This window comes from Silurus meridionalis, chromosome 2, assembly GCF_014805685.1.
Source record: "Silurus meridionalis isolate SWU-2019-XX chromosome 2, ASM1480568v1, whole genome shotgun sequence".
NCBI classification, from domain to species: Eukaryota; Metazoa; Chordata; class Actinopteri; order Siluriformes; family Siluridae; genus Silurus; species Silurus meridionalis.
The window spans coordinates 15,181,537-15,194,160 of NC_060885.1; the positions used below are offsets into that span (position 1 = coordinate 15,181,537).

A 12,624-nucleotide genomic window follows, 5' to 3' on the forward strand; every position below is an offset into this window, starting at 1 on the left:
CTATGAGCTTGTTTGGAAAGACTTACCCTTTTCAGAGCTGTGAGCTCCATTAGACAAAGAGGAGAAGGGCAGGCTAATTAAAGAGTGACCGTGTGGCCAGTCTAGAGCAAAGACTCGTTTACCCTGGCCCTGTGCTCTCTCTAGCTCTCCTCGCTCTGCTAATAGAAAAATAAGCTACTTCACTCAGCATTGCTCGCAGTGACACCTACACTGGAGGGGGTAATGGTGTTTAATGGCCTTTTAAATTTTTATTCAGCCAGAGAATCATAAAAGGGGAGGCAGGCAGCCACTGGATCTCTTATAACCCCAATGCTATGGCAACCCGAAACTCGCTCAGGTCTTAGACGTCACGTGGCTCTACAATGGTTGGTTGGGGTTTGCACATTAAAAAAAGAATCGGATGGAAAGTTAGATGGACTGGAGGACTGAAAATGGGATAAAAACAAGAACGAAGAGACGTAAAATACAAAGGTCACCACTGACCACTGTAATGGTGATTTTATATGTATTTATAATCATAAATGTTAAAAAGTTTAAGTGCTGCTGTTCAGTAGGTTGAAAAATCGTTTGCATAACAGTGTGGAAAATAAATAAAGCAGATGATAAGAGTGAAGGAATGAATACTTGTGAAAGTGCACATTTCAGTATGTGTTGCTTTCTCAAGGGATCCACATATCCGGACCTGACTGGAAAAGAGCTGTTCCAAACACTGATCCGAGACCAACTGCAGATACAGAAAGATAAGGAAAAAAAGAGAAAGAGACTTCAACTTTTGCACTTTCAATTTGAAAACTCAGAAGACAATACAGTAAACTAACAGTGTGTATTCACCATGGCTTAATTACTATGTACTTAACAAAAAAAAAACTTTTTTCGTTGAGCTCTGACCAACCCATTTCAGAGCTCATCCAAAACATAAGTTGTGTGGAAGTTCAGTGAAGAAGACAGTGCTCCGGAGCCCGAGTCTTGCAGTCTAACGTGTGACTGGCCTCTGTTTTAACCTCACATTGTGTAAATGCAGTGTATTGCTGTTTTAATGTCAGTGATAGACATCAAAACCTTGTTCTTCTCTAAGCCCATCTGCTTGCTGCAGATGTCTCAATCAAGCCAGCAGCTGCATGGTGTCTGGGCTGTCAGAAAGGGCCGAGGCTACGCTTATACATGCTTCTGTTTAGGCACGCAAAACATGGACACACTCGCCACATGCTACCTGACCCAGCATTCTGCAGCCTGTCAATCAGCCTTCATCGGTGGCCCATTTCCTCAAACACACTCTCTTCTTCCAACTTCCACACCCCCACATAACCAAACACACGCACACACACACACACACACACACACACACACACACACACACACACACACCTACCACCCACGCATTGTACACAGCAGTCATCTATCTAGGAGAGCAAAGCTTCTACTGTTCTATCCTGTATAACCAAAAGCAAAGCGAGAGCCATAATGAAATAAAGAAACTGCTTTACAAAAAAAAAAAAGGAGTATGTGTAGCAGCATGTCACTTTGATAAAAGAGAGAGAATACAAAGACAAATTATATTAGAATGTACTGTATATCATATAATATACTGTATAAATTGGTCAATAAACTTGGGAAATTGTATAGTAGTGCACCACAATTTCACCAATATATTTGTATATTTTACCAGTATATTTGTATATATTTCTACTATATATATTTCTAGTATACACAGTTATAAAAACAACAGATGCCCATGCTAAAACCTTCTCTTACTTTGCAGATGCCTCAACCACAAGTTATAATATTTTATTTAAATATATTTTTTATTTGTCTTCATAATTAGGGTCTTCTAGTTCAACTGAAGAGAAACCATAATGTTAACGTATCCAAAAACATTTTATACAGTTGTGTGCCTCCAACTTTGTGGTGACAATTTGGGGAAGAACCACATATGGCTGAAAGGTGTCTGGTGTCTCAATATTATTTTCCATATAATGTTTATATTAATTAAATCATTTAACACTAATTGCTCATTCTACTTGTTTCTACAGTATACTTATTTATATTTTATATATAATTTGTTACCATAGTTAACCTTTGGGTTAGTAGACATTTATTTAATAGTTATGGAAGGAGTGTCAGGGATCAGCACAGCAAATCTTCAGGACAAATAGCGTTTTCAGCACTTTCCAGTATCTTAGTCACATTATAATCTGCATCCATTTGTCCTCTTAAATTCAAGCAAATAAAAGATAGAGAGAGCTGGTGAGGCAGCAACTGTTAAGAACTGCTTAAACATTAGTGATAAAAGGAGCTTCATCTGAATTCGACCCAGAAAAGTACCATAATATTAAATGTTTTCATACATGTGTAAAAAGCATGATGTTTTGTTTATACCAGACAGTATTGTTATTCACATAGTTTCTCATTACAAATTACATTCACTGTGTGAGGAAATCACACTTAGCAAGCTAGCAATGTTTTAGATATCGTCAAAGAGACTGACTGTTTACCCCACTACATGGGGTAGTGGCCTGGATCTTTGATTTGAGCCAGGGCAAGAAAAAGCAAATAAAATACTTTCATGCCATTTTGGTGAAAAGCTATACACAGAAAAAAAAAAAAAAAGACATTTCATCTGAAATAAAATCCCACAGTTGTGGCTGTTTGCTAGAATTCAGTCACGCCAACATACATTGGTGTTTCCAAGACCACCACACATAAGTATACTCAATACAGGAGCTGAGATTTCACAGTATCCACACTACATCACAGTGAATCTGTTTACATTAGTAACACATTATATCTTCGGAAAAAAACAAGTGTCATTTTGGATCTCTAATTTTACAACTAATCATCAAAAGACCTTTGAACAATACATTTATAGAATGGATTTAGACTGCTATTATAAGGAAGTTTGAGTAAACAGGTTTTCTTTTAATTCATGGTACAGGGAGCTGCTGTTCATGGTAAGTCACATACACTACAAATGCTATAAATTGAGGAGATTATTGTACCAGCAAACAGGAACAAACTGTCCACAAACCTATGTCAAAATAATTGGGCAAATAATCACACTAATAATAGCAATATTCACAATAATTACACTAATAAATCATTGACAGGTTTCATTCAAGTTAGAAATGTACAATATATCTTCCCTATTTTTATTACTTTAATTATCTTGCTCTATATACTAGAAAATATATGATTAAAATATATTACATTATATTTCACAACTGTTAAAAGCTGATCTTGTGTTTTTCTTAAATTTTATCTTGTTTATTTAGCATCTGTGTGAATGAGCAAACTACCTTCAGCTCTTGAAAAGTATCTCGGAAATACATTGGAGCTTCATTTTAGAGGTTATTCTTTTTTCCAAACTGACACAAAAGCTTATGAGAATGAATTGGCGTGTTCACGTCAAATCTGAAGGAACTATAGCTGGGCATCACACAGTTGTACCACTGTAATACTGCTCTGTGTGATGTGGCTTTTTTGTTGTAAAAAAAGACACTAGCTGCACAGCAGGAGGCCGAAACAGTTTCTTCTGCAGCTAACGAAGAAACGCACGCACATGCACACACACACACAAACCCGGATTGAGACAGCAAAGAAAACACATAAGCTTTGCAGCTCCATTAAAGCATTAAAGTGCAGACATACAGTCATAATGCAGCATGAGGAGGGGAAAAATTGCTAATTCGTTTTTAACATTAGATTTGTGCCCAAAAAAATAAGAAAATTAAGATACACCACTACATTAATACTGTGATTTAAGCACACTTATATATTCACAATTTTGTTGTTGTTAATAATGAAACAGAACAGCACTTACAACGACATCTTACATCTAATTGCAATTATAATCACAGAGGGCGAATATTTAGATGTTTTATTAATTCTGAATTTATTAATTGATTTATCAATAAATGTAATAAATAAAAAGCTGTATATACAGAGGCCAATGCAGAGCAGAAGAATGTGTTGAATATATACATTTCCCTATCAATGTAAAGAGAACAACATGTGCAAGAATGCAGGCAGATGCAGACACACACATACACACACACACACACACACACACACAAGCATGCACACACACACACACACACACAAGCATGCACACACACACACGCACACACACACACACACACACACACACACACACACACACACTTGTTAGTACCCTATCCCTCTGACAGGTATCTGCTAGACTGTGTTCTTTGCAGCTTACAGGCTTTTCTGAGATTGATTAAAGCTCCAATGTTGATTTCTTCCCGAGTCACGCATAAAAACCTATTTAAAGCAGCCCTGCCAGCTCATTAAACGCACCACACGACACACACACATTAAAGGTAATGTCCCCGCCACTTTATCTCTCATTGTTTTATTTTGCTCTCTGGATCTAATGAAGGCAGCGGAATTATGTCGTTTTAAAACCGTCTGCTTTATGATTCTATTTGTTTATCTATCTCTTATTTCCGCGTCTCTCCCACTCTCGTCTGTCATCCTCTGGTACTTTAATTTGATTGGGCGCTCGGCAGCGGGCCTGTTGATCGCTGCCCATTTGCAGATTAGCAGATTAAGTTATTCATCACTCAAGAAGCTCCCCGCTGCGACAGCGCTATCAGCAAACTGCCAAATCAAAACATCTCTGCCAGCCATTCCAAAATAATTGAATGCACAATAATTTCCCTATTAATACATTTCTCATATTACAGATTATGCATGAAAATGTCCACATTATCTGTAGCACTTTTTTTGGTTAATGTCTTGCTCCTCACCAGTAAATTTAATAGACAGGAGTAGAACAGCACATAGTAAGATGAAGCGATGGGTTACAGATAGCCTCTCCTCCCATATTTATTCATTCTCTCTCTCTCTCTCTCTCTCTCTCTCTCTCTCTCTCTCTGGCTCTTGGAGGATGCGGCAGAAAATTAAAGAAAATCGATCATTGTACAGCAGGGTGGCAATGACTGGCTCTGACGGTTGCTAGGCCAACAGTTACTCAGCCGCTCGCGGCTGTCTGTTTTGTCAGTTTTCTCTGATAAGACTCAGATTTATTTTATTTTTCACCTGCTTATTTTATCGGGGGTTAATTACACTGATCTGCATTCATCTGAAACAACTTTTTTTTTCTGATATTTTTTCTCCTGTACTATGTCTTAGCCACATGCAATACGTTACACACAGGCAAAGAAGCACGGCAGAAGATTTAGATAGTTCTCCCAAAGGTATGCAATGCATATAATTATCTGCATATCCATTATTTGCAACGATGTAGGTACCTATATTTTACATGCATGTGCATGTACATAAAATACAGAATACATCATACAATCCATCAAAACAAAAAAAAACTGCAGCATCTCGGCCAAATTAGTCAACGTGTCAATTATAGACATATCACGGGTATAGACATAATTCTACTCTCATGTAGAGCACAGAGGTAGGACAAAACTAGCAGCATCAAATCCTACTCTGATCCGATCGTGATGCTCACAGTATCTCATGCTAAGTTCACTCGAAGGCAACAGCATGATGTTGAAGCAGCTCAGTGTAGAGAAGCTCCATGCTGAGTGTCTCGTAGCAGCTAGAGGAGTCATGAATGCCACAGCCTGTCTTAATGGTATAATGTGGATAAACCAGAAGAGGCAGAAATCAATAGAGGGAGCATGTCTCATGGTGATGACGCATCAGCAGACTAATTATCCACTGCTCAGCACCCACTTTCTGAAAGTGATCACACTCTCCAATGAAATGTAGGGAGAGATGAGTGTAGCCCCACCCTGACTGTAAGCATTATGCAGACCATGTGATGTATTTGCGTTAATATAGATATTTCTGTTGCATTCTGAAATGTATTTTGGGAGACTGTGTGAGGTATTCTGTGTGTATATAAACTGTGTAATGTATTCATTGCTGTATTCTGTGTGTGAGAAGTATCTTGTGTGAATTCTGAGCACATAGCATGTGTGATGCATGTATATTTATATAGACTGTGATGCCTAAGTATATAGACTGTGATGTATTGTGTTAATATAGAGTCTGATAAATTGTGTAAATATTTGGATTGTGTGATGTATTGTGCATTTATATAGACTATGTGAGGCATTGTGTGTATATAGACTATAGATGTGATGTGTGTATAAATGGACAGTGTTATGTATTTAGAATGTATTGTACTGTGTGTATGAAGACTGTGATGCATTGTGTGTATATAAACTGTGTGATGTACTGGGCATTGTATTATGTGTGTATATAGACTGTGTGATGTATTGTGTGCATATACACTGTATTATGTGTACTGTATATAGACTGTGTAATGCATTGTGTGTATATAGACTCTCTGTTGTATTGCGTGTATATAGACTGTGTGATGTATTGTGTGCATATACACTGTATTATATGTACAGTATATAGGCTGTGTAATGCATTGTGTGTATATAGACTGTGTGATGTATTGTGTGCATATACACTGAATTATGTGTACAGTATATAGGTTGTGTAATGCATTGTGTGTATATAGACTGTGTGATGTATTGTGTGCATATACACTGTATTATGTGTACAGCATTTAGACTATGTGATATATTGTGTGCATCTACACTGTATTATATGTACAGTACATAGACTGCATGATATATTGTGCATGCATACAGACGAGGTGATGTATTCTCCATGTTAATTGACTGCATGATGCGTTCTGCATGTATGTAGACTGTGTGTATGACAGTGCCCACCCTCTTTTCTACTAAAATGAACATGCACTCTCTCCTTCTGCTCACACGACCCTCCAAATGCATTATAAGCATTAATGAAAAAGTTAATGGACCATGTTCCTACATATCAATTTACATTTTACAATTTGGGTAGACAAATGATGTCTGCTATTGCAGGCCCATAATATTTTGCTCAAGGAAACAGTTCTAATGTGTTTTATAGACATCAAATGTTGTGAATAATGATGCGTCCATAGCATGCAAATCAAGACAACAGCAGGCCGATCAGCTGTTATTGTGTAGCTGCATACAGGGAAGAAGAGGCTGATATTATCAAGTCATGGAGTAACACTGATGTTATGGCATCACTCAGCTGGACCACATGAGGGAGTTGATATTCACACAACACAAAACCACATATAATATGGAAATACAACTGTCTAATGAATTTACCAAAACAATTAAAGCAATCCAGCTCCCAATCATCTAAACGGCATCTCAAGAACATCTCTTGTGATTGGTTTCTGTTACACAGCTGAAGGCGGGAAAAAAATAACACTTCCTGAATTTCCATTTCTACGCCTGATTCCCCATTATAAGCACTTGTACACAGTTCACATCAAATGTATATTCTGATCCAACCGGAGGCAGTGCTGATACATATTTGGAAAGTGTGCGAGTGCAGATTGCTCTGCGATTAGTGAGCATACACTTGTTACACAGCAGTCATTAAATGCAGCATAGCACTACGGAGATCTACACACTCCCTTAGCTCCAACCTTAGACGACTAGCCACTAACCTGCCTGCGCTTTCCATGACATTCCATCACTTCTATCCTCCTCAAGTTCATAGAAAATAATCATTTTCACCACAGGGCATTTTTCCACGCACGTCTCCTGTGTGCTGCCGATGGCGTCTCTGTGAATGACGCGCCTGTCTCGGCAGCTCTGTTTCTGAGAGCAGGGGGCTATGGGTGTGAATGTGTGTTTCAATGCCATCTGCATGTGAGGTGAGAACTCTTGGAGCAGGGAGCCAATCACACACCCACGCACACCTGAGGAAGCGTCACCATCACAGCCTATTGTTTCAGAACACACTTCGGTATGTGTAAGGCACATGAGAATGAGCTCACACCTTCTAAACAGACAGAGTTTTACACACACACACACACACACACACACACACACACACACACACACACACACACACACACTTTTTATATATATGCACAGACAAAGATGTAAAGGTGTACACAAAGGTGTATGGAAAATACTATATGGTCCTGTTGCACTGAATTCCCTCTCTAACTATTGCTGTGATACACTCCAGTGTAACAGCACACCCTGAACAGACATATAGCCAATACTTTTTATACACAAGTGCAAATGAAAAGTCGCCCACAGTTTCACACTCACTCTCTCTCTCTCCCTCTCTTCTTTTCTCTCTGGTTTCACTCTCATTATTCTGCTCCCTCTCCCCATCTCTACTCATCTCTCCCCCACTAACAGCAGCAGTCCAACGCAATGGCCAATAACACAGCACGCTGTAACAGACACCTGCAATGCTAATATCATTAATCAATACCAATGGAATTGTGTGGAGGGACTTGGCGAAATGAAGGTCCCAGCGGTACCAATCTTGCTCCCTTTAAACCTCATTTGCAAGCCCAAGATGGCCGCTCTAATGACTGGCAGCAAAGTTTTTCCAACAAATTTCATGGGGCATGATCCAAAGATAATAGGTTTTCAGCCCAATGACAATCCAATTACAATGCCAATCAAAGCTGACTCCATGCAGGCTAATTATCAGCTTCAGCCGAGAGTTCAAATTCGAGCACACCACTTTTTTGTTTGAATAAGAACTTGGTTTGGAGGCGAGGCAGGTTTTGCCGTGTTACCAGCAAGAGGGCTGCCTCTGTCACTGAAACAGAACAGCCGAAATACATCCAAGCAGATCTGTATAACATCTATAACTGAATTAAAATTCAACGGCAACTCCTGCATTGCCACTGATATACTCTTCTACAATTAGAAGCTGTGATGCAAAACATTAGCTAATTAGAAGATTTTTAAAATAAAACAGCGTATATTTCAATTAGTATATTTCTCACACAGATCTCATGCAACACTGTTTCCCCAGTAACTATTAGATCTGTATCTAACACCATGACATAGCAGTTGATTTTTTTTTGCCAGATATGCTTAACTTCTATTGCTCTCCCATACTGGATTTATGGTGCTTGAGACTATTACTGTATACGCTTAAGCAAATGGGTGATCAAAATAAATATACATGCTGTGAAATATAGCCACAAGCTACTCTGTTCATCCAGAACGTGGGCATATTAATGCATCATCAAGCCTCTGCAAAATATCAGTTGCATTCAGACTTCAAACTGTTACCAATATGGTGCTTTTAAGCAACTGGGAGTCAATATGGACATGGGGTTCTCTAATAATTAGAATCCATTAAGTAACTAGCCACAATAATAAGGCTCTTCATAAGGCTCGGTATGGGGCAACACAAAGAGTCAATTACTTTCAGTATTCCAAAACACTATTATTACTGCTAATAATAAGAAGAAGAAGAAGAAAAAGAGAAAAAAGAAAAAAAGAAACAGAAGAAGAACAAGAAGTAGAAGACAAAGACTATGATGAAGGATCGGTTATTATCGCTTTGTGACTATGATCTTGGCATGGTGCTGATACCAAACTGGCTGGTTTGCAAATCTCAGAAACTGATGGTTCCATGTTAATTTTACATACAACAGTCTGTAAAGATTTCAAAAAATCAACTGTGCAGCAGATTTGCAGGTAGAAACCTTCTTGGTGAGCAAGATCAGGAGAAATGGCAGTTTCTCACAAAACCTCTTCACAACCATCCACAGCAGAAAAGCATTACATTCCAAACAAGCAGAAGACCACATCCGGTTCCACCCATGTCAGCTAATAACAATCTTACAAAAGAAAGAGCAAAGTTACAGCCTCAGAAAACTATTTATTATTCAAAATATTTTTTGCTTGTTTTTTTAAACTGAAAATGTATTTTAGCCTGTTCTTATTTGTATCTATATTCACACGAGTGCATATGAATATTCTGTCTTTATACTATGTTATATAATAATATAGACTATGTCCAATATTTGTTAGGGAAGCTACCATAAGAATGCTAATATGCAGGTTTTTATGCGTCAAACTGTGCAAATGACAAACTAAACTTTTTACTAAATCCTTGAAAACCATCAATTAAAAGTAAATTAAAGCAATCGTATACTTTTAAGTCGTTTTTAGTAGAAGACATCAAATAGAGCATTATTCCTGATTTAAAGAAACTGTCTTCTGTGTAGATATGGTAAGTAAAAAATAAAGAAATAAATGAACAAACAAATGAATTAATTAAAAAAAAAATCTGAAAGGTTGCACTTTGTAATTTTGCCACAAACCAAATTACAGTTAGAGCATGATGTAAAATGGAATATAGAATAGAAAATATAGTATATTTCCTTTAATGTTTGAAAACAAATTATTAATAAACGGAAATTTATTTAGAAACAAATTATTTGAAAATTACATACAGCAGAATAAATTCATAATTCTCAATTAATGATTGTAATAATGTATTTGGTTTCTGTCTCTATTTCATATATTTTGAGGAAGTAGCCAGTATTAATCCTCTGTATGTTTATCAGCAAATGCTATATAAAAACCACACGCACACACGCACACACACACACACACACACACACACACACACACACACACACACACACACAGACATTCAAACAAACAAAAAACAGCATCAATAACACAAATGATTAAACATTCATGGCCTTTTGTAGAGAACATCTGCTCTATATGAGTGTAGCCTCGGGGACTCGGTGAAAAGAATCTGGAGGATTTTCTCTCTCAAAACCACAAGAAAGCAATAAGACGGCACCGAGACTGCGAGATTTACACACAGACACACACACTCTCTTGCAGAACAGGAAGCCTGATCCGCACAGACAATATGTGTGTAAGTTAGCACCTGGCCGACGTCCGTTTCACTCAACTGTACAATGACAGCAGTGGAAATAGAAGTACTGTCAAAATATGAAAATCAGGAATCAGTATCAGGCCAACCTCTCGCTACAAACCCTCGTTATCTTTCAAAAACCTTTCAACAGCTTATGACGTTTTCCTCTGAAGTGAGCTTAGCCTATCGTTATATCTGTTCACATATTATGATAAGCTATCTTTGTTTTTATTTATTTGTTGTTTTTTTTCAAAGCTCAGCTTGAATAAGTATATCGCACTGATTACGCCTCCTGACTGCAGTCCCTCACAGTGCAGGCCCAGCTGAGAAACGATTACCTTTGATTATCTGTGAGTTTGCAGTTCGATAAATTCACAGAGATGTGAGGCGAGGAGAGCTGGAGCAGCGTCTCTCTCTCTCTCACTACACACACACACGTTATCGCTGATTTCTACACAAACGCCGCAGATCTGAAGAGATTAATGATACGTTTTCCACGGAGATAACATCTGTCTCAACCGCTCCTGGAATATTAAGCTTAATAAATATATTTATGAGCCCTGCTCTCTATAGCGCTAATGCAATCAGCCGTACTGCTCACGCTGGCCCGAGACACTGAAAACACATCGACTCATTTTGTAGCGAATTAGTCCTACCCCCTAATCGTCGAGCCCTGCTGCACTTTTTGAATTATGACTCAAAGACACCCATCTTCTCCGCTGAAACGCTCGCTATGAATAATAGCAATTCGTAAAAATTACCACTGCCCGGATTTCATTAACACCACATAAAACAGCGGTTTGTGTTTATTATTGCACTGACCCCCGTCTATAAATAACCTGCCTACAAGCAAGCATGCATTGGACATTAACGCATTATGGTAAAGGGATATATCATTAAAACTGACAATATGTCATAATATCGTCTGGGCAAAAATAAATAAAAAAATGCCGCAATTTGCACAATCATACTTAGTCTCGGAAAGCGTGTGAACAGAAAGCACAACCAAGGAATGGGGACACTCCTCCTACTCTGTTATAGTACGTCCTATCACAACCTGATACTCAGACATCCATGGTAAACAACTCTGTAGCTCCACCCTCTACAGAACAAACAAAACACACAATACACGTTTGCCTTACTACACTTATGAGGACTTTTCATCGATATAATTATTAATTCAGACAATGACCCACATGCCCATACATATATCTAACCTTAACCTCTATAACAGAAATTAAACCTTTTGGCTGACTTCTCTCTCACCTCTGGGGTTAGGGGTTCAAGTCCCGCCTCCACCCTGTGAGCGAGAAATTTGCATGTTGTTCTTGTGCTTAAGGGGTTTTTCTCCCCAGTGAAAAGGCATTGGTTGTAGGCTGATTGGCAGTAGAAAAAACCTGTAGTGTGTGAATGGGTGTGTGAGATTGTATGTGTGTTCATGATTGTGTCCTGTGATGGGTTGGCACCGTGGCCAGGGTGTCCCCCACCTTGTGCCTCAAATTCCCATTAATAGGCTCCAGACTCCTTTAGGACTCTGGGTAGAATAAGAAGTATAGAAAATGGACAGATGAATGGAAAGATGGAATGATGGATGGATGGATGGATGGATGGGTAAAGCAGTTTTCTTCTGTGCCACCCAAATGCTCCACAATTCAGCAATTCCTGTCATTCTAGGCACATTTGCTCCCCACCTGGACATAAAAGCATGGTTACTCACACTCTCACACACACACACACTAACACTAACCAAAATACCCCAGTATGATGCACTAGCCAGGGGCAATCCTACACACGGGATGCTACAAAAAGGACAAATCCTCATCCAAGGCCAGGAAGTTTAAAATGTGATTATCTTTTTATCAGGCAACAGCCAACTATGTTTTCTAAATATTAGTCCACATAATC

At 38.4% G+C, this 12,624-nt stretch overlaps 1 protein-coding gene across 28 annotated transcripts in view; it reads right to left on the reverse strand.

Annotated features, from left to right (window-relative positions):
- LOC124401350 (stress response protein NST1-like) overlaps positions 1-12,624 on the reverse strand; it is a 225,111-nt gene that overhangs the window by 151,589 nt on the left and 60,898 nt on the right. Inside the window, exon 5 of one of the 28 annotated variants that reach the window (XM_046873708.1) lies at positions 11,889-12,410. The exons of the other annotated variants lie outside the window; for them this stretch is intronic. Within the exon in view, the coding sequence (XP_046729664.1) occupies positions 12,390-12,410 (21 nt within the window). The 3' untranslated portion in view covers positions 11,889-12,389. Of the gene's footprint in view, positions 1-11,888; positions 12,411-12,624 lie in introns of those variants that run through there. 28 annotated transcript variants of the gene reach the window in all.